This window comes from Physella acuta, unplaced genomic scaffold (genome assembly GCF_028476545.2).
Source record: "Physella acuta isolate Inbredline_101_S28 unplaced genomic scaffold, ASM2847654v3 ptg000497l, whole genome shotgun sequence".
Classification (NCBI taxonomy): domain Eukaryota; kingdom Metazoa; phylum Mollusca; class Gastropoda; family Physidae; genus Physella; species Physella acuta.
Window position 1 is genome coordinate 499,256 of NW_026732016.1, and position 25,178 is coordinate 524,433.

Below are 25,178 nucleotides of genomic sequence, written 5' to 3' on the forward strand. Positions count from 1 at the left end.
CGCTAGACCTTACCCTTGTATGGAGGTCGGTTGGACAAATAAAACAAGTTCTCTATGTAGGTGCCGTCTCCCCCCCCCCCCCCCCCATCTCTCGTTTCCCTAGCCCCCCCCCCCCCCCACTCCTCTCTCTCCCCAGTAAAGCACACATAAGACAGATTAAAAGATGTTTTTATTGGGTTGTTGTGTGGACGAATGGGATGATGTTTGTCTGACACACCACCAGCGATGTTGTGGCTGAGGTTTGATGTGGCTGTCTTCAAGCTCTTGTAGTGATGGAGCTAGATAGTGGATAGTGGATGCAGGCCGGTGGATGCCCTGAGCCGGTCGGTGGATGCCCACGTCAGCCGGCCAGGATCTGGTAGAGCCGCTCCACCCCCTTCTTCATGCCGGTCTTGAGGCTGGTCTGGTCCGTGCAGGTCCGCGCGTGGTTGCCGTAGTTGTGCTGGAAGTAGCCGGCAGCCTGGAGCTTCTTCAGCAACTCAGCCGGCTCAGAGTACCTGGCAAACTCCTCCATCCGGGTCACGTGCAAAGCCTTGGTCAGCTCCGTGCTGTTAGCGGGCTCGTCGCTTACACACTTGGACCGTACGGCTGTAAGAGAGGGTGTGACGTCATACGGGGGGTGGTGGTCAGTGACGTCATACGGGGGTGGGGGAGATTGGGTCAGCGACGTCATACCGGGTGGGGAGGTCAGTGACGTCATACGGGGTGGGGTGGGGATTAGTGACACACTTGGACCATTCGGCTGTAAGAGAAGGTGTGACGTCATACAAGGAGCAGGGATGGGGGGGGGGGGGGGTAGCAAACTGACCGGGGATAGAGGATGACATTTTTTAATTTTAAAAAGTGTGACGTCACACTACCTGACCTCCCTCCCCTCATCAAACATCGTTACCAAATTACGAACCGCCCTCCCCCTAAGAGCGTGACGTCATAAATTGCAAAAATGTAAACAATTATTTTTTAGAAAGTTTTCCTTAAAAACACGTTTTTGTTTGAATAGTTATAATTTTTCATACAATTCTCTCCGTTAATTAAAATAATTAATTTTTAAATTACAATTCTTTGTTTAGTTTGTCGTCTTCACAAACTGTAAAACAAAGCTGGAGAATTCCGTTTCCCATAAGTGGGGTGTGGCGGATTGTAAAAGAAAACAAACAAAAGATGATGAGATTGAGAGTTATCGTGTGTAGAGCTTGTTTCAATATCTGGCGCAGGTGTTCTAACCGTGGACTAGACCATTTCAATGAGCAATAGCAGAAGTCTTTTTAGATGAAAACCATAGACCTACAGCTAGCAGCCATAGACCTACAGCTAGCAGCCATAGATCTACAGCTAGCAGCCATAGACCTACAGCTAGCAGCCATAGACCTACAGCTAGCAGCCATAGACCTATAGCTAGCAGCCATAGACCTATAGCTAGCAGCCATAGACTCTACAGCTAGCAGCCATAGACCTATAGCTAGCAGCCATAGAATCTACAGCTAGCAGCCATAGACCTACTACTAGCAGCCATACCCACAGCTAGCAGCCATACCCACAGCTAGCAGCCATAGACCTACAGCTAGCAGCCATAGACCTACTACTAGCAGCCATACCCACAGCTAGCAGCCATAGACCTACAGCTAACAGTCATAGACCTTCAGCTAGCAGCCATACACCTACAGCTAGCAGCCATTGACCTACTACTAGCAGCCATAGACCTACAGCTAGCAGCCATAGACCTACTACTAGCAGCCATACCCACATCTAGCAGCCATAGACACACAGCTAGCAGCCATAGACCTTCAGCTAGCAGCCATAGACCTACAGCTAGCAGCCATAGACCTACAGCTAGCAGCCATAAACCTACAGCTAGCAGCCATATACCTACAGCTAGCAGCCATAGACCCACAGCTAGCAGCCATAGACCTATAGCTAGCAGCCATAGACCTATAGCTAGCAGCCATAGACTCTACAGCTAGCAGCCATAGACCTATAGCTAGCAGCCATAGAATCTACAGCTAGCAGCAATAGACCTACTACTAGCAGCCATACCCACAGCTAGCAGCCATACCCACAGCTAGCAGCCATAGACCTTCAGCTAGCAGCCATAGACCTACTACTAGCAGCCATACCCACAGCTAGCAGCCATAGACACACAGCTAGCAGCCATAGACCTACAGCTAGCAGCCATAGACCTACAGCTAGCAGCCATAGACCTACTACTAGCAGCCATACCCACAGCTAGCAGCCATAGAAACACAGCTAGCAGCCATAGACCTACAGCTAGCAGCCATAGACATACTACTAGCAGCCATACCCACAGCTAGCAGCCATAGACACACAGCTAGCAGCCATAGACCTACAGCTAGCAGCCATAGACCTACTACTAGCAGCCATAGACACACAGCTAGCAGCCATAGACACACAGATAAAAGCCATATACCTACAGCTAGCAGCCATAGACCTACTACTAGCAGCCATACCCACAGCTAGCAGCCATAGACCTACAGCTAACAGTCATAGACCTTCAGCTAGCAGCCATAGACCTACAGCTAGCAGCCATTGACCTACTACTAGCAGCCATACTCACAGCTAGCTGCCATAGACACACAGCTAGCAGCCATAGACCTTCAGCTAGCAGCCATAGACCTACAGCTAGCAGCCATAGACCTACAGCTAGCAGCCATAAACCTACAGCTAGCAGCCATTGACCTACAGCTAGCAGCCATTGACCTACTACTAGCAGCCATACTCACAGCTAGCAGCCATAGACACACAGCTAGCAGCCATAGACCTTCAGCTAGCAGCCATAGACCTACAGCTAGCAGCCATAGACCTACAGCTAGCAGCCATAAACCTACAGCTAGCAGCCATTGACCTACAGCTAGCAGCCATTGACCTACTACTAGCAGCCATACTCACAGCTAGCAGCCATAGACACACAGCTAGCAGCCATAGACCTACAGCTAGCAACCATAGACCTACAGCTAGCAGCATAGACCTACAGCTAGCAGCCATAGACCTACAGCTAGCAGCCATAGACCTACAGCTAGCAGCCATAGACCTATAGCTAGCAGCCATAGACCTATAGCTAGCAGCCATAGACTCTACAGCTAGCAGCCATAGACCTACTACTAGCAGCCATAGAATCTACAGCTAGCAGCCATAGACCTACTACTAGCAGCCATACCCACAGCTAGCAGCCATACCCACAGCTAGCAGCCATAGACCTACAGCTAGCAGCCATAGACCTACAGCTAGCAGCCATAGACATACAGCTAGCAGCCATATACCTACAGCTAGCAGCCATAGACCTACTACTAGCAGCCATACCCACAGCTAGCAGCCATAGACACACAGCTAGCAGCCATAGACCTACAGCTAGCAGCCATAGACCCACAGCTAGCAGCTATAGAAACACAGCTAGCAGCCATAGACCTACAGCTAGCAGCCATAGACCTACTACTAGCAGCCATACCCACAGCTAGCAGCCATAGACACACAGCTAGCAGCCATAGACCTACAGCTAGCAGCCATAGACCTACTACTAGCAGCCATAGACACACAGCTAGCAGCCATAGACACACAGATAGCAGCCATATACCTACAGCTAGCAGCCATAGACCTACAGCTAACAGTCATAGACCTTCAGCTAGCAGCCATTGACCTACTACTAGCAGCCATACTCACAGCTAGCAGCCATAGACCTACAGCTAGCAGCCATAGACCCACAGCTAGCAGCTAGACCCACAGCTAGTGGCCATAGACCTACAGCTAGCAGCCATAGACCCACAGCTAGCAGCCATAGACCTACAGCTAGCAGCCATAGACCTATAGCTAGCAGCCATAGACCCACAGCTAGCAGCCATAGACCTACAGCTAGCAGCCATAGACCTACAGCTAGCAGCTACCTTGTGGCAGTCCAATCTCATCGTCGTCCTCGTCATCTTCCTCGTCGTCTGGTAGGTCCACGCTAGATCCGACCTCCATGACTGAGGCTTGTGGGCGGGGCTTGATGATGGGTGAGGCCATCAGCTTCTTCATGGGGGAGGGGCTGAACCTGTCGATCTCTGCAGGGGGGGTCACGCCAGGCATCTCCATGGTGCTCCTGGGGGAGGCACCTGAAGGCAGAGGTCAAGGTTAGACAAGGTCATGGTATAGGGGTCAAGGTCAAATTGACGGCCTTATGGGTCACAGACTGTAGGTGATGGATTGTGACGTGTTTTTTTTTTTGGAGACTGTAAAGGTCAAGAGTGCCTGTGATTTCTACCGATGAAAATACCCCCCTCCCCCCCTCAGCCGTTACACTACTCTACCTGTCCCCTCCCCGTCAACCTACCGTGACAACCTACCCTGACAACCTACCCTTACAACCTACACTACATGACAACCTACCCTGTCAACCTACCCTGACAACCTAGCCTGTCAACCTACCCTGACAACCTACCGTGACAACCTACCCTGACAACCTACCCTTACAACCTACACTACATGACAACCTACCCTGACAACCTACCCTGTCAACCTACCCTGACAACCTACCCTGACAACCTACCCTGACAACCTACCCTGACAACCTACCCTGACAACCTACCCTGCCTGGTTGACCGGAGCTGTTCCATCACGGCTCTCTGGAGCTGTAGGTAGGGGTTGGTCATGTTGGACTGGGGCTTGTACACATCACTGCTGCTCCCTGTGTGTACAAGGTCAAAGGTGAATTAGTGCAGCCTGTTCAAATCACTGACCTAACAGTAGGACAGAAACTCTGACCTTGAACTATAGTAGACAGAAATCCTGACCTTGACCTACCGTAAGATAAAAACATCGCCCTTGACCTACCATAGGTCAGGACCATTTACCTACAGTAGGACATCAACCTTGACCTAGCGTTTGACCTTGACCTACCTTAGGGCATAATGTTTGACCTTGACCTACCGTAGGACAGGAAGCCGGACGTGCTGGTCAGCGGGTCAAGGACCATGGCTCGGGCACACCTGGGCAGCCCGTAGATCCTGGACGTGGCACGGGGGACGTCGACACGGACGGCTGACCCTGGGACGCTGTAGGAGGGGCGGGTCACCTGTCGGGTCAAGGACTTCCGGCCGGACCCCATCATGTTGGCGCTGACCGCTCGAACGTTCATCGGGAGGCGGGGCTTGTAGGGGGGGTTTGGCGAGCCGGGGGGTGCCCGTGTTTTCTGGGACATCTGCTGGCGGTAAAAACACAGCTCATGTACACACACCTGCCACATGTACACCCACCTGCCACATGTACACCCACCTGCCACATGTACACACACCTGCCACATGTACACCCACCTGCCACATGTACACACACCTGCCACATGTACACCCACCTGCCACATGTACACACACCTGCCACATGTACACACACCTGCCACATGTACACACCTGGCACAGGTACACACACCTGGCACAGGTACACACACCTGCCACATGTACACCTGCCACATGTACACACACCTGCCATATGTACACACATCTGCCACATGTACACACCTGCCATATGTACACACATCTGCCACATGTACACACACCTGCCACATGTACATAGATTGAACCATGTAAGCTTACACATATTTGGCACCATTTTGCCCAGAGTACACAGCTGGTGTTAAAAATAATGGCGGCTGGGCATATGCCCACCATACCATTCCTGAGGTCAAGAAACATCTGCCCAACGAATAACTAGATCTTAAGAGGAATCTTTACTTTTCATTTTTGCGTAAGATAATTTTAATTAATTAATCTATCTGTCTATCTATATGTGACATATCTTCAATGGGACCATGCGAGACACCACCACGTAAACGCATGCCGACCCCCCCCCCCCTCTCGCTCAACAGACCATATCGCTACGATATGGGGGGGGGGGGGTGGGTGGGAGAGAGGATAGGGAGGGTGAGGATAATCGTCCTTCACGAGCTACTGATAGTGTTTTAAAACAAAATATTTTTAGTCGCAACATTGGTAGTGTCGAATTCTCAAATTATTAATTACTGAAAAGTAGAACATAAAATAACTAAATAGCAGCGTAATACTTATAATATTTATATCTACCTCACCGTATACTCCGGTCTAATTACCTCACAGGATACTCCGGTCTAATTACCTCACCGTATACTCCGGTCTAATTACCTCACAGGATACTCCGGTCTAATTACCTCACCGTATACTCCGGTCTAATTACCTCACAGGATACTCCGGTCTAATTACCTCACCGTATACTCTGGTCTAATTACCTCACCGTATACTCCGGTCTAATTACCTCACAGGATACACCGGTCCAATTACCTCACCGTGTACTCCGGTCTAATTACCTCACCGTGTACTTCTGTCTAATTACCTCACCGTGTACTCCGGTCTAATTACCTCACCGTATACTCCGGTCTAATTACCTCACAGGATACACCGGTCCAATTACCTCACCGTGTACTCCGGTCTAATTACCTCACCGTGTAATCCAGTCTAATTACCTCACCGTATACTCCGGTCTAATTACCTCACCGTGTACTCCGGTCTAATTACCTCACCGTGTACTTCTGTCTAATTACCTCACCGTGTACTCCGGTCTAATTACCTCACCGTGTACTCCGGTCTAATTACCTCACCGTGTACTCCGGTCTAATTACCTCACCGTATACTCCAGTCTAATTACCTCACCGTGTACTCCGGTCTAATTACCTCACAGGATACACCGGTCCAATTACCTCACCGTGTACTCCGGTCTAATTACCTCACCGTGTACTTCTGTCTAATTAATTACCTCACCGTGTACTCCGGTCTAATTACCTCACCGTATACTCCGGTCTAATTACCTCACAGGATACACCGGTCCAATTACCTCACCGTGTACTCCGGTCTAATTACCTCACGGGATACTCAACACCAACGATGAGTTAGGGCACTATAAAATCTCTCTTTTAAAACGACGCTTGAAAATTTTTAAACTAAACATTTTTTGTTTCATGTTGGCGTGTTTTCTAAACAAAGGAAGTCCCATCTCAAAACAGGAAGTGATGTAAACTACAGATCCGGAGTTATCGTTCTTTGAAGAAATAATCCAAAGTAAGACTCAAAGAGTCAAGCGGACTAGTGACTAAAGCTAATCTATTTCACGTGATCTAACTGTCTGGATCTGGGACCGAGATTTGGAGGGGGGGGGGGGGGGGGGGGGAGAGAGAAATTTTTTTGTCGATGGATCTTTTTTGTTTTTGTTAGTTTTACAGGTTACTCGCACAATCACACACAATCACACACAATCTCACACACATACTCACACGTGTATTGTCAAACCACACACAGACACACACATTTACCACAAGCTCACAATACCACACATCGCCTACTCACATCACACATAGTGCCCCTACACCCACACATCACACATAGTGCCCCTACACCCACACATCAAACATAGTGCCCATACACCCACACATCTACCCACACATCTACAACACATTCACGCATAAACTACACACACATTACACCACACATACTTGGTGTAGTATAAATAATTGATATAAATAAAGGTCTAATTTTGCTAATTTAGTTACAACAGTTTTTTCCATTACCCCCCCCCCCCCCCCCCCCCCTCCCCACACCAAATCTTGTTTCTTTAAAAGCAACAACTTTAATTTGAGTGTTTTCATTATCAAACAAATTATTCTCACGAAGAACAAATTCAAGTGGATACTTAATTAAAACCGTTAGATTTTCTGTTTTTTGGTTTTACGGTGCAAAAAAAAACTCACCTAAGACCATCAGACATTCTGAAAAAATGCCCATAAAATGCCAATTGAAAATTTTAAATTATTAAGCACTTTGTTGTAATTTCCGCTGCCTAGGCAAAAAAAAAAAATGATTTACAAGTATTTTAAAATGTCCTTTTTAAAAAAAAAATAGTTAAAGGTACATAACCATTTTAAATTTTCTCTTGAGGTTTATTTAGAGTATGTTCCCTTGTCTGTTGTTTCTTTTTTTTTCTGTTATGTAGCCTACATCTGATCCGTGGGAGGATAGCAGAACAGCGAGTAAATCTTAAAAGATGGCGGGCCACTTCGGCTGACTGCTAAGGAATATATAACAAACTGGTGTGTTTCCTTGGATTAAATTATCACCATGCAGCCGCCACCAAGAAAGGTATAAATTATATTCATCTTTAATTTATGTAGATCTAATTCCTTATTTTAGTTTTCTCAGATTTTTTACAACGATTTAGAATAGATTCTAGACGCGTACACAGTACACACAGTCATCTGATTCTATTCAATGAACAAGCAAGTGACGTTTTTTTTATGTTGATTTGTGTGTGATGTGTAGTTCAGCATTAGCCTAAATCGACCCGACTCCAATATTTCTATTTAGAGTATTCTGTGCTTTTAGTTAATTAAATTAAAATGTCAATCAAATTATCAAGTGAGAGAGACCGGTTGTCCGAGTGTTGGATAAAAATCGAGAGATTCTGTTTCTTTGTGTGATGTGTCTGCTGCCATCGATGCGACGATGCCAGTGCTGACCCACTATTGCGGTACACGGCACCAAAAGATAACGAATTTTGTACAGACACAAATAGGTTAAACTGTGTCTCTGGTCTGGCTAATTAAAGTGTTTACAATTTTAACATTCAGGCTCTTTAATTTATTAATTTAATTTAATAACAAGAGCTTGTGGTTGACTGACAACATTCAGTTTACAATATAATATTGGGCTGGGGATTTGTTATTTACAAAATTTAAGCCTTTAGTTTTTATAGAAGAAACTGAAATATTTATGATTAATAAGGTATCTAGAACTCAAGAGTCTAAACTCAGTGACTGTAGGTAGTAAAATTTACAATAAATCATCCAGTTTCTACCAAAGTTAGACTGCATTCTTACCTAATCTTAACTATAGGGCCCCTTTCTTTTCTATATATAATATAATATATAATGGTTGATGTGGTCCTTTAGTCCATTAGTCTCTCAATAATAAGCTAAGGCTGGGATTACAATTTCGGCTTTAAAATACAAAATAGATCTCTTCATATTAAAATTCCAGGATTTGTCAGCAAATGGCAATGGGCCTTGCCCAACATTCCACTGTTATCTGTTATTGTACATCCTGTTCATTGTTCAGTAAACTCTTCAAATATTTGCCTGTATTTGTGAACATGTTACGTATATGTTCAACCTAGATTTTTTTTTCAGAGCTGATTAAAATGTTTTAACATCTGGAGGAAATGATTATAGTTTCTGATGGCGAAAGTGTGAATTTTAGTTGGTCACATGACCTCATTAAGTTAATTACTAATTTACAGTTTTATCCATTATATATCTTGTGTGTGCATGGGAGTGGGGAGGATGGGTGGATAAATGTAGAAATAATGTAAATAATGTAGAAATAATGTAAATAATGTAGAAATAATGTAAATAATGTAGAAATAATGTAAATAATGTAGAAATAATGTAGAAATAATGGGACTTAGCTGTTTGAATTGATAAATGTAAATTGTATTAGATGAGAGAGGGGTGTTCCTATGTACCCATTTATAACTAGAGCTGTTGTTGACACATGTATTAGAGAGGGGTGTTCTTATGTACCATTTATAACTAGAACTGTTGTTGGCACATGTATTAGATGAGAGTGGGGTGTTCCTACATACAATTTATAACCAGAGCTGTTGTTGGCACATGTATTAGATGAGAGAGGGGTGTTCCTATGTACCATTTATAACTCCGGCTGTTGTTGACCAACTTTTTGTAATGTCACATTGTGTCATGTCATGTTTCACTTGCTATGTAGGTCACCTCCATTGTTTCATTGTTCTAGTGTAGGAAACACAGACTGCAGTGGTAATGTGTCTGTCTGACAGACTTTAATGTGTCTGTCTGACAGACTTTACTGTGTCTGACAGACTTTACTGTGTCTGACAGACTTTACTGTGTCTGTCTGTCTGACAGACTTTACTACGTCTGTCTGACAGACTTTACTGCGTCTGACAGACTTTACTGTGTCTGACATACTTTACTTTGTCTGTCTGTCTGACGGACTTTACTGTGTCTGTCTGTCTCACAGACTTTACTGCGTCTGTCTGACAGACTTTACTGCGTCTGTCTCACAGACTTTACTGTGTCTGTCTGTCTGACAGACTTTACTGTGTCTGACAGACTTTACTGTGTCTGTCTCACAGACTTTCTGTGTCTGTCTGATAGACTTTACAGCATCTGTCCTATAGGTGTGCTCACCTTTCAACCCTTTTGTCCTGTGTCCTACAGGTGTGCTGACCTTTCAACCATTTTGTCCTGTGTCCTACAGGTGTGCTGACCTTTCACTCCTTTTGTCCTGTGTCCTACAGGTGTGCTCACCTTTTGTCCTGTGTCCTACAGGTGTGCTCACCTTTTGTCCTGTGTCCTACAGGTGTGCTCACCTTTCACTCCTTTTGTCCTGTGTCCTACAGGTGTGCTCACCTTTTGTCCTGTGTCCTACAGGTGTGCTCACCTTTTGTCCTGTGTCCTACAGGTGTGCTCACCTTTCAACCCTTTTGTCCTGTGTCCTACAGGTGTGCTCACCTTTTGTCCTGTGTCCTACAGGTGTGCTCACCTTTTGTCCTGTGTCCTACAGGTGTGCTCACCTTTCAACCCTTTTGTCCTGTGTCCTACAGGTGTGCTGACCTTTCAACCCTTTTGTCCCATGTCCTACAGGTGTGCTCACCTTTTGTCCTGTGTCCTACAGTTGTGCTCACCTTTCAACCCTTTTGTCCTGTGTCCTACAGGTGTGCTGACCTTTCAACCCTTTTGTCCTGTGTCCTACAGGTGTGCTCACCTTTCAACCCTTTTGTCCTGTGTCCTACAGGTGTGCTGACCTTTCAACCCTTTTGTCCTGTGTCCTACAGGTGTGCTCACCTTTCAACCCTTTTGTCCTGTGTCCTACAGGTGTGCTGACCTTTCAACCCTTTTGTCCTGTGTCCTACAGGTGTGCTCACCTTTTGTCCTGTGTCCTACAGGTGTGCTCACCTTTCAAGCCTTTTGTCCCATGTCCTACAGGTGTGCTCACCTTTTGTCCTGTGTCCTACAGGTGTGCTCACCTTTTGTCCTGTGTCCTACAGGTGTGCTCACCTTTTGTCCTGTGTCCTACAGGTCAAGCCCAATGTTGCCCTCAAGAACACACATGCTGACCAGGTGTCCAAACTTCAGATCAAGCATCAGCAGGAGTGTGATCTGTTGGAAGATATCAGGTGTGTGTTGTCATACTGTCAGTGGCTGACTGGTAGAAGTGCTCAGTGGCAGAATGGTAGAGTGGTCAGTGGGTCAATGGTAGAAGTGGTCAGTGGCTGAATGTGTAGGGTGTGTGTTGATACATGTGGAGGGTGTGTGTTGATTGTAAACCAAGAAAAACCCCTCACCAACATCACCCACCTGTCCGCCCTGAATTTATTGTAGAAAAGATTTGATGGGATACTTCATTGCTTTAATCCTTCAGCCCTGGGCCATTCAAACTTTTACAAATTGATTTTCATGCTGTAATGTTGTAGATGTATTTAGTGGTGTTAGCAGTCCTTATTGTTGTAGATGTTTTGTAGTGATGTTAGCAGTCCTTATTGTTGTAGATGTTTTGTATTGGTGTTAGCAGTCCCTAATGTTGTAGATGTTTTGTAGTGGTGTTAGCAGTCCCTGATGTTGTAGATGTTTTGTAGTGGTGTTAGCAGTCCCTATTGTTGTAGATGTTTTGTAGTGGTGTTAGCAGTCCCTAATGTTGTAGATGTTTTGTAGTGGTGTTAGCAGTCCCTAATGTTGTAGATGTTTTGTAGAGGTGTTAGCAGTCCCTATTGTTGTAGATGTTTTGTAGTGGTGTTAGCAGTCCCTAATGTTGTAGATGTTTTGTAGTGGTGTTAGCAGTCCCTGATGTTGTAGACACCCCTGGCTAGCCATGTGATAGGGCTACACCCCCAGCTAGCCAAGTGATAGGGCTACACCCCCAGCTAGCCAAGTGATAGGGCTACACCACCAGCTAGCCAAGTGATAGGGCTACACCCCCAGCTAGCCAAGTGATAGGGCTACACCCCCAGCTAGCCAAGTGATAGGGCTACACCCCCAGCTAGCCAAGTGATAGGGCTACACCACCAGCTAGCCAAGTGATAGGGCTACACCCCCAGCTAGCCAAGTGATAGGGCTACACCCCCAGCTAGCCAAGTGATAGGGCTACACCCCCAGCTAGCCAAGTGATAGGGCTACACCACCAGCTAGCCAAGTGATAGGGCTACACCCCCAGCTAGCCAAGTGATAGGGCTACATCCCCAGCTAGCCAAGTGATAGGGCTACACCCCCAGCTAGCCAAGTGATAGGGCTACATCCCCGGCCCCACCACTGTGAGGGCTACCCCAGGGGTCGTATCGCCCCACCACTAGAGACTGACGGTTGGTCTACGGTGACCTCCGTCTAGCTCGCCCCTTGTTCGCGTCATCTGCCCTGAGATGATTGGATGATTACTAGCGTAAGCCACCAGTCAGCCAATGGACCAACGCTAAAAATAGCAGCACTCACCCGTGATCAATGTTCGGCTACGCGATTATTTAACGGGGAATAATTCATCGCGTGTGACGTGTAGCTGCCGTGTGACGGCCATGTGATGTGTGACGGCCGTGTGACGTGTGACGGCCATGTGACGTGTGACGGCCGTATGACGTGTGACGGCCGTGTGACGTGTGACGGCCATGTGACGGTAGTGTGACGTGTGACGGCCGTATGACGTGTGACGGCCGTGTGACGTGTGACGGCCATGTGACGGTAGTGTGACGTGTGACGGCCGTATGACGTGTGACGGCCGTGTGACGTGTGACGGCCATGTGACGGCCGTGTGACGTGTGACGGCCATGTGACGGTAGTGTGACGTGTGACGGCCGTATGACGTGTGACGGCCGTGTGACGTGTGACGGCCGTGTGAAGTGTGACGGCCATGTGACGGCCGTGTGACGTGTGACGGCCGTGTGACGTGTGACGGCCATGTGTTGTGTGACGGCCATGTGACGGTAGTGTGACGTGTGACGGCCGTATGACGTGTGACGGCCGTGTGACGTGTGACGGCCGTGTGACGTGTAGCTGACGTGTGGCGGCCGTGTGAGGGAACTAATCATTAACCTGGTCGTTAGGGTCATTGTTATTACTTTATCTTCTAGTTCTAGTACAGCCTACCTCGACCAAAGCAAATCCCACTTGTTTGCAAGTAAATCCCACGTTGTAAACTGGCTGACCTGTAGCTAAGGAACTGTAATAATTGCCTACCACTTACAGCACCGCTCACACCACAAACATGTCTACACCCACTCCATCACATGCACTGCTCACCCACGCTGTGCACGGTGAAGGTAGTTGAGTCTATTAATAGATTCACTCACGGCCATCGCACCTGTACCTCACCTGTAGAGTCTAGGTGTCCGTTTCAATTTCAACTTGAGAATGTCATAGTACGCGTGTAGGCCTATATTTATAGCATTTATAGCATATATATATATATATATATATATATATATATTTATAGCATATATATATATATAATATACATATACATACACACAGCATACGTGTTACCGAAAACCTTGGTCTTGAAAAATTTGTTTTTTTTATGAACGAGATGCAAGAGCAAGGTGTATGGTTAAGATTTGGGAGAAAGTGGGGAGGGGGGGATCGACTCTAGAACCTCGGCCATCTGTGGTCAGTGAGCAGCTGACCGTTGTACGGTCTGGCGGATGTCCTTTGTCCACAGCCTGTCTTTGTCGTCCTGTGGGAGGGAGAGGCTAGGTGGGGGGGGGGGGGTGGCAGGTGGTTGGGTGTGGGCTATGAACACTTGTTAGCGACTGTGGGTGGGGCACTGTGGGGGTGGGGTGTAGCTGTGTATGTGTTGTTGATGTGTGTGTGTAAGTGTAATTTTGTGGGTCTACATGTATTGTTTCTCTATGTAAGAGTAATTGTGTGGGCCTGTATGTTTCGTTGGTTCTGTAATTGTGTGGGTCTGTATGTGTCGTTGGTTCTGTAATTGTGTGGGTCTGTATGTGTCGTTGGTTCTGTAATTGTGTGGGATATGTGCCGTTGGTTCTGTATGTAAGTGTAATTGTGTGGGCCTGTGTGTGTCGTTGGTTCTGTAATTGTGTGGGTCTGTGTCGTTGGTTCTGTAATTGTGTGGGTCTGTGTGTGTCGTTGGTTCTGTAATTGTGTGGGTCTGTGTGTGTCGTTGGTTCTGTAATTGTGTGGGTCTGTGTCGTTGGTTCTGTAATTGTGTGGGTCTGTGTGTGTCGTTGGTTCTGTAATTGTGTGGGTCTGTGTCGTTGGTTCTGTAATTGTGTGGGTCTGTATGTGTCGTTGGTTCTGTAATTGTGTGGGTCTGTGTCGTTGGTTCTGTAATTGTGTGGGTCTGTATGTGTCGTTGGTTCTGTAATTGTGTGGGTCTGTATGTGTCGTTGGTTCTGTAATTGTGTGGGTCTGTGTCGTTGGTTCTGTAATTGTGTGGGTCTGTATGTGTTGTTGGTTCTGTAATTGTGTGGGTCTGTGTGTGTCGTTGGTTCTGTAATTGTGTGGGTCTGTATGTGTGGTTGGTTCTGTAATTGTGTGGGTCTGTGTGTGTCGTTGGTTCTGTAATTGTGTGGGTCTGTATGTGTTGTTGGTTCTGTAATTGTGTGGGTCTGTGTCGTTGGTTCTGTAATTGTGTGGGTCTGTATGTGTTGTTGGTTCTGTAATTGTGTGGGTCTGTGTGTGTCGTTGGTTCTGTAATTGTGTGGGTCTGTATGTGTTGTTGGTTCTGTAATTGTGTGGGTCTGTGTCGTTGGTTCTGTAATTGTGTGGGTCTGTGTGTGTCGTTGGTTCTGTAATTGTGTGGGTCTGTGTCGTTGCTTCTGTAATTGTGTGGGTCTGTGTCGTTGGTTCTGTAATTGTGTGGGTCTGTGTGTGTCGTTGGTTCTGTAATTGTGTGGGTCTGTATGTGTGGTTGGTTCTGTAATTGTGTGGGTCTGTGTGTGTCGTTGGTTCTGTAATTGTGTGGGTCTGTATGTGTCGTTGGTTCTGTAATTGTGTGGTTCTGTATGTGTCGTTGGTTCTGTAATTGTGTGGTTCTGTATGTGTCGTTGGTTCTGTAATTGTGTGGGTCTGTGTCGTTGCTTCTGTAATTGTGTGGGTCTGTATGTGTCGTTGGTTCTGTAATTGTGTGGGTCTGTGTGTGTCGTTGGTTCTGTAATTGTGTGGGTCTGTGTCGTTGGTTCTGTAATTGTGTGGGTCTGTATGTGTCGTTGGTTCTGTAATTGTGTGGGTCTGTATGTGTCGTTGCTTCTATATGTAAGTGTAATTGCAAGAGTATGTAAGTGTACGTCAGTCGGTGAATGAATCATTAAGCAAACGTTTTTGTTTTTTAATTTCAGGACGTTTTTCTCAAGGAAAGCTGTGTTAGAGAAGGAATATGCTCAGGTGAGTGAGGGTGTGCCCAGGTGTGTGTGGGTAAGTGGGTGTTTGCCCAGGTGTGTCGGGGTGTGTCCAGGTGTGTGTGTGTGGTAAGTGGGGGTGTGCCCAGGTGTGTGTGTGTGTGGTAAGTGGGGGTGTGTCCAGGTGTGTGTGTGTGGTAAGTGGGGGTGTGTCCAGGTGTGGGGGGGTAAGTGGGGGTGTGTCCAGGTGTGTGTGGTAAGTGGGGGTGTGTCCAGGTGTGTGTGGGTAAGTGGGTGTGTGTCTAAGTGTGTGGGGGTAAGTGGGGGTGGTCCAGGTGTGTGTGGGTAAGTGTGTGTGTGTCTAAGTGTGTGTGGGTAAGTGTGTGTGTGTGTCTAAGTGTGTGGGGGTAAGTGGGTGTGTCCAGGTGTGTGTGGGTAAGTGGATGTGTGCAGGTGTGTTTCAATGTGTCCAGGTGTTTCTGGTGGTCATGTGACTTTGTGTATCACGTGTCTAATGTGACATGTTGGGAAGAAGCCCATACACCCCCCCCATATAACATTGTTATGTGGCAGCTCTCATGTGATTTCTGTTGGGAGCGGCTGGCCCAGATGTATACAAAGATGTGTGACCTGTGAGTGAGCACTCACGCAGCTCTGTGTGTGTGGGGGGGTGGGGGGGTGTATGCGTGTGAGTGTGCTGTGAAAGACAGACCGCATTAAATATAAACGTCCACGAAATGGATGGCTTTTAGGCTGCGCAATCAAGGAGCTAAGGGGAAATAAGCGACGCATAAATAGCTTCCCTTGTATATTTTAACTTCATGCCCAAAGAGCGGCGTTCTTAAGGGTAGCTTTCTACTGTAGATATAGGCCTCTCCATGTCTTGTAGCCCTGTCCATCTCTTGTAGCCCTGTCCATGTCTTGTAGCCCTGTCCATCTCTTGTAGCCCTGTCCATCTCTTGTAGCCCTGTCCATCTCTTGTAGCCCTGTCCATCTCTTGTAGCCCTGTCCATCTCTTGTAGCCCTGTCCATCTCTTGTAGCCCTGTCCATCTCTTGTACAGGGTTCGTACGCAGTCTGGAAAGTCTGGAAAAAGTCTTGAATTTAGAAAAGTGAATTTAAGACTTAAAAAAGTCTGGAAAATCGCTAGTTTTTGGGCAGGATTTTTTAAAAGTCTGGAATCTAGTTTTAGAAACAAAACTTCGTAGTCCATATTTTCCAACTTAAAAAATCGTTATTTTTAAGTGAATTTACTCCAATTTTTTTTCCGCGCTATCGCGCAGGTTTACACTGTTTATTGTGACGTTTTTTCGCTGGTTTGCAGAAAAAAAACAAACAGATGCTCAGTTACTACGTCGATGGGAGAAGAGGGGAAGGGAGGGAAGAGATATTTTGTGGCGCGACTGACCGTGTGAATGTGTTACAAGCACTTACAATTGTCTTTTAATAAAAGAATGATCGTCCTCAGAATTGTTAGGCTCCCGATTTTACCCGCTATTTTTCATTGTTTGAGTTTGTATGCAGCAGTCATAACAAAAAGTTATGGGAGAGATGTGTGAGTGGTAGTTTAGATATAATTTATCAGTCTAGGCGTCATCCATTTATGACATACAACAATTTTTCGGATTTTAGACCCCCCCCCCTTCCCCACTCCCCCGCCCTCTGTCCACACGCGTTCACTTACTTTGGATTAATATTAACATTTATAAGATTAATAAGTCGCAAGGCCTCCTTGGGTTCATACCTGTATTTCTGTTTGCTTCAGCGGTCGCTTACCAAAGAGGTACTATTTTTATTTAGGAGTCGTCCATAAATGACATCACACCCCGGAAAGTCGGGAGGAGGGTTTTATAAAGTGTGACGACACGCTCTTGCAATAATGTTAGGGCAGATATAAATACCATGTTTTATTTACACGCTGTGATGGTTTTTAAAACACCAGCACAGTCGTCTTAATTTTATTTTCTACTCACAAGATACACGTTTTATGTTTGTTTTAGAATGTAATCACAAAATCTTCCGACCTCTTCCCCCCCCTGCATGTGTACGTCATAAATGGATAACCCCTTTAATTTTAATCCACCTTCCATTAAACTGTTTTTGAAATCTTTGCAAGTGCGTAGTTGGTACTGCTTGATAAGTAGGGTAGGGGAGGGAGTATAAGTCACAGCACAGTTCGTGTTATGATGTATTAAACAGGCATACTGAAGTCTAGACTACTATGACCTCACAGTGACCCCTTCACCGTGTGGTGTGTCTGGGGGGGGGGGGGGATACCGGCAACTTTTTTTTTTTATTGCAGACCCGTTTCTCAGCTATTACTAGTATAAGCACAAACAGTGAATGAGGTTTTTTTTTTTTTTTTTTTTTTTTATATTAGGCTACTTAAATTAATACATTACATTATTATTCTTTAAAGTAACTAACTCTCACTATTATGCAATACCATTTTAATGATAGTTTAATTGAAAACATATGCAATTAGATCAGGAACAGATTACATAAGTCTAATGTTGGAAACAAAATAGTTGCTTCATTTTAATCAATTATTTTAATTGATAAAATTTTAGGTAGGGTGGAGTAGGCAAACTTAGAAAAAATGTTTTTTTTGTCAATTTGGCTAGAGAAAGTTCACTATGAATATTGCTCAATTGCCTAAAATAAATGTCAATTTAGTATAAGTAATTATAATGACAGTACAAATAGTGCATCATTTTAAAAAATTATTCGCTAACACATTATCTGTCTAAAGTCTGGAAATTTTCCAAAAATGTCTGGAAAATGTCTGGAAAAAGTCTGGAATTTCATTTTCAAAAAGCAGTACGAACCCTGCTTGTAGCCCTGTCCATCTCTTGTAGCCCTGTCCATCTCTTGTAGCCCTGTCCATCTCTTGTAGCCCTGTCCATCTCTTGTAGCCCTGTCCATCTCTTGTAGCCCTGTCCACCTCTTGTAGCCCTGTCCATCTCTTGTAGCCCTGTCCACCTCTTGTAGCCCTGTCCATCTCTTGTAGCCCTGTCCATCTCTTGTAGCCCTGTCCATCTCTTGTAGCCCTGTCCATCTCTTGTAGCCCTGTCCATCTCTTGTAGCCCTGTCCATCTCTTGTAGCCCTGTCCATCTCTTGTAGCCCTGTCCATCTCTTGTAGCCCTGTCCATCTCTTGTAGCCCTGTCCATCTCGTGTAGTAAGGACTAGCTGTCTACATAGGCCAATGCACCGGACCAGTTGTAACCCACGTCGTGACGTCAGCCAGAGAAGTTGGTGTGGCCAGTTGTAACCCACGTCGTGACGTAACGTCGTGACGTAAGCCAGAGAAGTTGGTGTGGCCATGTGTAACCCACGTCGTGACGTAACGTCGTGACGTAAGCCAGAGAAGTTGGTGTGGCCAGTTGTCTGTGTTGTTCTCCTATTGATCTTCTAATGCTGTCGGCAGTACTAGGCCCATAATTGTTGCTGCTAGCCTGTCTCACTTGGTGCTAGTCTGTCTCATTTGGTGCTAGTCTGTCTCATTTGGTGCTAGCCTGTCTCATTTTAGCAAGCCTGTCTCATTTGGTGCTAGCCTGTCTCGTTTGGTGCTAGCCTGTCTCATTTTAGCAAGCCTGTCTCATTTGGTGCTAGCCTGTCTCATTTAGTGCTAGTCTGTCTCATTTAGTGCTAGCCTGTCTCATTTAGTGCTAGCCTGTCTCATTTAGTGCTAGTCTGTCTCATTTAGTGCTAGCCTGTCTCATTTAGTGCTAGTCTGTCTCATTTAGTGCTAGCCTGTCTCATTTAGTGCTAGCCTGTCTCATTTAGTGCTAGTCTGTCTCATTTAGTGCTAGTCTGTCTCATTTAGTGCTAGCCTGTCTCACTTGGTGCTAGTCTGTCTCACTTGGTGCTAGTCTGTCTCACTTGGTGCTAGCCTGTCTCACTTGGTGCTAGCCTGTCTCATTTGGTGCTAGTCTGTCTCATTTGGTGCTAGCCTGTCTCATTTGGTGCTAGCCTGTCTCATTTGGTGCTAGTCTGTCTCATTTGGTCTCATCAGCCTTAAAAGTTAGTTCATTTGGAAAAGTTAACCACAGGACAGAAGTATGAGAGTGGAGTGGGGGGGGGGGGGGGAGGTAACAAATTACAGATCTATTTATAGTTGTACCAGTGGGTCCAATCTTCATTGATCGGAAATCGATGACCAATGGGCCCTGTAAACATGAGAGGGGGGGGAGGGGTTGGGTCTAATTTTTGTATGGGGGTGTGGGGAGTAGTGACCTTGAATATTTTAAACAGGGCACACTCGTATAGCGTCCTCCACACATAGAAGTCTATACCCCCTCTCCCGCCGTACACACAAACAACCCTCCCCCCCTCTCCCGCCGTAACACAAACAACCCTCCCCCCTCTCCCGCCGTAACACAAACAACCCTCCCCCCTCTCCCGCCGTAACACAAACAACCCTCCCCCCCCCTCCCGCCGTACACACAACCCTCCCCTCCCGCCGTACACACAACCCCCCCTCCCGCCATACGTACATACCAACCCCCCCCCCCCCCCCCCACCCGTACATAGATACCAACCCCCTCCCCAAATATACATACTTTCATACCCCTCCCTAATGTACCCACTACTCCCCCTCCACCTCACATATACCCACCCACAATTTACATACATACCAACCCAACTCCCCCCTTATATACATACCATTTACTCCCCACAATACATACACATACATACCCACCCTCCCCCACCATACAAACATACCCCCCCCACCCCACCATTCTCCCCCCGCTATTGACCAAGGTTATTAAAAAGGACGGGGAACCCCGATAAGCCTTGAGATGTTTCTATCGATTTGTTGCGAGAAGGGGCGGCTTGATTTATGACCATTTTTTTTGTATCTGCCGAGTGAGGCTGATTTGTTTGTAGTATCCGATATTTCAATTGACTTGTGTGGCACGGAGCTATCTAACTATAGCATCCTGTGGGGTTGTGTGTGGGGGAGGAATACTACACCACTAGTTGTGTGTGTGTCGGTCGTTGGGGGGGGGGGAGGGGGGCGGATTGGGGAGGGGGGGGGGGCAGGAGAAGCAGCTCTGTGTGTGGAATGGGTAGGAAAGAGATGATAATTTTGGTGTCAAGTTGGTGGGGGAGGGGGGGGTGACAGTCAGTGGTAGCAGTCAGAGGTAGCAATACTTGTACACCATAGAGGTATGTGTGTATCTGTGTGTGTGTGTGGTGGGGGGGGGGGGTGCTGTTGCATTCAGAGGTAGCAATACTTGTACACCATAGAGGTATGTGTGTATCTGTGTGTGTGGGGGTGTGGTGTTGCATTCAGAGGTAGCAATACTTGTACACCATAGAGGTATGTGTGTATCTGTGTGTGTGGGGGTGTGGTGTTGCATTCAGAGGTAGCAATACTTGTACACCATAGAGGTATGTGTGTATCTGTGTGTGTGTTTGGGGGGGGGGTGTTGCATTCAGAGGTAGCAGTCAACTTTTGTTTAAATGTCACATCCAGGGTCTACAGAAAATAACCAGTCAACTTTTGTTTAAATGTCACATCCAGGGTCTACAGAAAATAACTAGTCAACTTTTGTTTAAATGTCACATCCAGGGTCTACAGAAAATAACCAGTCAACTTTTGTTTAAATGTCACATCCAGGGTCTACAGAAAATAACCAGTCAACTTTTGTTTAAATGTCACATCCAGGGTCTACAGAAAATAACCAGTCAACCTTTGTTTAAATGTCACATCCAGGGTCTACAGAAAATAACCAGTCAACTTTTGTTTAAATGTCACATCCAGGGTCTACAGAAAATAACCAGTCAACTTTTGTTTAAATGTCCCATCCAGGGTCTACAGAAAATAACCAGTCAACTTTTGTTTAAATGTCACATCCAGGGTCTACAGAAAATAACCAGTCAACTTTTGTTTAAATGTCACAACCAGGGTCTACAGAAAATAACCAGTCAACTTTTGTTTAAATGTCACAACCAGGGTCTACAGAAAATAACCAGTCAACTTTTGTTTAAATGTCACAACCAGGGTCTACAGAAAATAACCAGTCAACTTTTGTTTAAATGTCACATCCAGGGTCTACAGAAAATAACCAGTCAACTTTTGTTTAAATGTCACATCCAGGGTCTACAGAAAATAACCAGTCAACTTTTGTTTAAATGTCACATCCAGGGTCTACAGAAAATAACCAGTCAACTTTTGTTTAAATGTCACATCCAGGGTCTACAGAAAATAACCAGTCAACTTTTGTTTAAATGTCACATCCAGGGTCTACAGAAAATAACCAGTCAACTTTTGTTTAAATGTCACATCCAGGGTCTACAGAAAATAACCAGTTAACTTTTGTTTAAATGTCACATCCAGGGTCTACAGAAAATAACCAGTCAACTTTTGTTTAAATGTCACATCCAGGGTCTACAGAAAATAACCAGTCAACTTTTGTTTAAATGTCACATCCAGGGTCTACAGAAAATAACCAGTCAACTTTTGTTTAAATGTCACATCCAGGGTCTACAGAAAATAACCAGTCAACTTTTGTTTAAATGTCACATCCAGGGTCTACAGAAAATAACCAGTCAACTTTTGAAGCGAGATTTTCCAGCCCAACCTGACCTAAGTAGTGATGATGGACAAGAGCACAAGTAAGTTTAGGCAAACTCTGTTTACAGCACAGTTGGATCATTGTATCTGCCTGATAAATGAAACACTAGTGTTTGATGTAGGTTTTCTAGGTCCATTGGTCTATGTTTTGTGGCCTGGATAATTCACTGTAGGTGATGGCCACCTTGGGTGGCCTGGGTGATGGCCACTGAGGGTGATGGCCACTGTGGGTGATGGCCACTGTGGGTGATGGCCACTGTGGGTGATGGCCACTGAGTGTGATCTGGGTGATGGCCACTGTGGGTGATGGCCACTGTGGGTGATGGCCGATGTGAGTGATGGCCACTGTGAGTGATGGCCACTGAGGGTGGCCTGGGTGATGGCCATTATGAGTGGCCTGGGTGATCCACTGGCCTAGATGATCCACTTGCCTAGATGATCCTATGTAACTTAGAAACTTACACCCGGGTTTACTCTATGGTTTTCAAACAAAGATGATGTCATGAGTATTGATTGTTCCCTCCTTCATGTGCCATGGCCCATGTGCCATGGCACATGTGCTGTGTTACATAATCTCCACACACAGTAGGCCACATATAGTGTGTTGTATGCTATTACTGTGACACTGTGTCCACAAATATGCAATGTAGTAGAGTTTCTCAGCCAGCCACCACCTCACCCCACTCATGCTGTTGTATATCTGCCTGACATTAGGTCATTGTGATGTCCAGGTCATGCTAACTTCCTGTAACATTTAGTGTATGGGCACATCATTAGGTCATTGTGATGTCCACATTGAGCCCAGCTAAGTATCTGCAGAAAGAATGTAATGAAACCAAATGTGTTGCTATTAAAGTTTGTCTCTCTCTATTGTCTCTCAGTCTGGGAGAGGGGACGTAAGTATGACTTCCTGGATCTTTGTTGTCAGAGTGACTTCCCTTAGTTCAGTTTGAATCATCCTCAGCTATTTTGATAGTGGTTGATGTCCTTGGTTTATGAGTGTCATCTTCTCATCTCTTGTTTGCATGTCACAAGTCTTGATTGTTAAGTGTTGTTCTAGCACTCGCTTTATAGAGTTACATTTTGATATTCAGACAGTACTTAGTGCAGTAGGTCAGACAGTACTTAGTGCACTTGGTCAGACAGTACTTAGTGCGGTAGGCCAGACAGTACTTAGTGTGGTAGGTCAGACAGTACTTAGTGCAGTAGGTCAGACAGTACTTAGTGCACTTGGTCAGACAGTACTTAGTGCGGTAGGCCAGACAGTACTTAGTGCAGTAGGTCAGACAGTACTTAGTGCAGTAGGTCAGACAGTACTTAGTGTGGCAGGTCAGATTGCATAAGACAGCCCCGTACTTGATGTTTTAACAACCCACTGACCAGCCCTAAACTTGATGTTTTAACAACCCACTGACCAGCCCTAAACTTGATGTTTTAACAACCCACTGACCGGCCCTAAACTTGATGTTTCAACAACCCACTGACCAGCCCTAAACTTGATGTTTTAACAACCCACTGACCAGCCCTAAACTTGATGTTTGACAACCAACTGACCAGCCCTAAATTTGATGTTTTAACAACCCACTGACCAGCCCTAAATTTGATGTTTTGACAACCCACTGACCAGCCCTAAACTTGATGTTTTAACAACCCACTGACCAGCCCTAACTTGATGTTTTGACAACCCACTGACCAGCCCTAAACTTGATGTTTTAACAACCCACTGACCAGCCCTAACTTGATGTTTTGACAACCCACTGACCAGCCCTAAACTTGATGTTTTGACAACCCACTGACCAGCCCTGCACTTTTAACTTGATGTCTATTTTCTGATATATTTTATTTGAGTTATGATTGTTGTGTGCCACTGAATAAAAACTTGAGCTTGTTACTTTACTTTGGCTGTTTCCTTCAATGTTGTCTGTCACATTTAGAACCTTAAACATTTTGACCTGATGTAAACATGCTGGTTTAAGCTGTCTGTACATCCCCCTACTGTGTACAGCCCCCTCCTGTGTACAACCCCCTGTTTACAGTTTCTCCTGTGTACAGCCCCCCATCTGTGTACAGCCCCCTGTGTGTACAGCCCCCCCCCATCTGTGTACAGCCCCCTCATGTGTACAGCCCCCCTGTGTACAACCCCCATCTGTGTACACCCTGCTCTGTGTACACCCCCCTCATGTGTACATCCCCCTCATGTGTACAGCCCCCTGTGTGTACAGCCCCCTGTGTGTACAACCCCCTCCTGTGTACAGCCCCCTCATGTGTACAGCCCCCTCATGTGTACAGCCCCCTGTGTACACCCTCCTCTGTGTATTCCAGGACTGTTACAGCTGTCTGTCTGTATGTTTATGACCCATGTGTACATGTGTATTCCAGGACTGTTACAGCTGTCTGTAGGTTTATGACCCATGTGTACATGTGTATTCCAGGACTGTTACAGCTGTCTGTCGGTTTATGACCCATGTGTACATGTGTATTTCAGGACTGTTACAGCTGTCTGGCTGTAGGTTTATGACCCATGTGTACATGTGTATTCCAGGACTGTTACAGCTGTCTGTCTGTAGGTTTATGACCCATGTGTACATGTGTATTCCAGGACTGTTACAGCTGTCTGGCGCTCCATCTTGGTGGAGTCTGACCAGCTGGCCAAGGCTAGACTCCAGGCATCCGAGGTCTACGCTGAGAAGGCAGCCGAGGCTCTCAAGCCTGTCAAGGCTGCCAAGATGCAGTGTTTTAAAAAGGTCAGGGTCACATCTTTACAGGATCTGTTTACACAAGGTCAAGGCCACAAACACATTCATCTGCAGTGGTTTTAAAAAGGTCTAGGTCACACACATGCTTAGATGCAATTAATGTCTTAAAAAGGTCAGGGTCACATCTTTAGATATTTGTCAACAAGGTGAACTATTTACATACAATGTCAAGGTCATTGGTTGCATGTTTGAAATAGGTTCAGAACACGAAGATAAAAATGCAATCCTTTAAGTTCATGATCAGGACCACAAGGTGTATTCCATACAGTTACCTGCCCCACTGTCATCAGGATATTATGTGGTGGATATGTGAAATATGTAAAAGACAAACTCTACTTCCCCTACCTGACTAGAGATGTTTTTATAATAATCGGATATTTAAAAAAAAACAACATTTAGATACACTGCCCAGAATAAATCTGATGGTGTGGTGTTGAATGAAGTAGCAATATAG

General features: G+C 45.8%; 2 protein-coding genes across 8 annotated transcripts in view; one reads left to right on the forward strand and one right to left on the reverse strand.

Moving 5' to 3' along the window:
* Nucleotides 1–297: 297 nt before the first annotated feature.
* LOC131944568 (uncharacterized) lies at nucleotides 298–7,001 on the reverse strand. Of its 2 annotated transcripts, XM_059305256.1 has the most exons (6): nucleotides 6,847–7,001; nucleotides 6,479–6,504; nucleotides 4,918–5,191; nucleotides 4,577–4,675; nucleotides 3,894–4,103; nucleotides 298–588 (listed from the first exon to the last, which is right to left on the reverse strand). In XM_059305256.1, exons 3-6 carry the CDS (start codon nucleotides 5,186–5,188, stop codon nucleotides 341–343), a joined length of 828 nt encoding a protein of 275 aa, XP_059161239.1. In that variant the 5' UTR covers nucleotides 5,189–5,191; nucleotides 6,479–6,504; nucleotides 6,847–7,001; the 3' UTR covers nucleotides 298–340. The 2 variants fall into 2 exon arrangements, with proteins under 2 accessions (XP_059161239.1, XP_059161238.1); XM_059305255.1 differs by lacking the exon at nucleotides 6,479–6,504 and having other exon boundaries at nucleotides 4,918–5,188.
* Nucleotides 7,002–8,025: 1,024 nt separating this feature from the next.
* LOC131944552 (F-BAR and double SH3 domains protein 2) overlaps nucleotides 8,026–25,178 on the forward strand; it is a 44,415-nt gene continuing 27,262 nt past the window's right edge. For 5 of the 6 annotated variants that reach the window (XR_009387047.1, XM_059305233.1, XM_059305235.1 and 2 more), the window contains exons 1-6: nucleotides 8,026–8,144; nucleotides 11,120–11,217; nucleotides 15,385–15,430; nucleotides 21,924–22,009; nucleotides 22,850–22,864; nucleotides 24,568–24,712. Coding sequence is in view for 5 of the 6 variants with exons in the window: in XM_059305233.1 (XP_059161216.1) it covers nucleotides 8,124–8,144; nucleotides 11,120–11,217; nucleotides 15,385–15,430; nucleotides 21,924–22,009; nucleotides 22,850–22,864; nucleotides 24,568–24,712 (411 nt within the window). In the remaining variant the exon portion in view is untranslated. The remainder of the gene's footprint in view (nucleotides 8,145–11,119; nucleotides 11,218–15,384; nucleotides 15,431–21,923; nucleotides 22,010–22,849; nucleotides 22,865–24,567; nucleotides 24,713–25,178) is intronic. The other variant, XM_059305234.1, reaches the window with a different exon arrangement.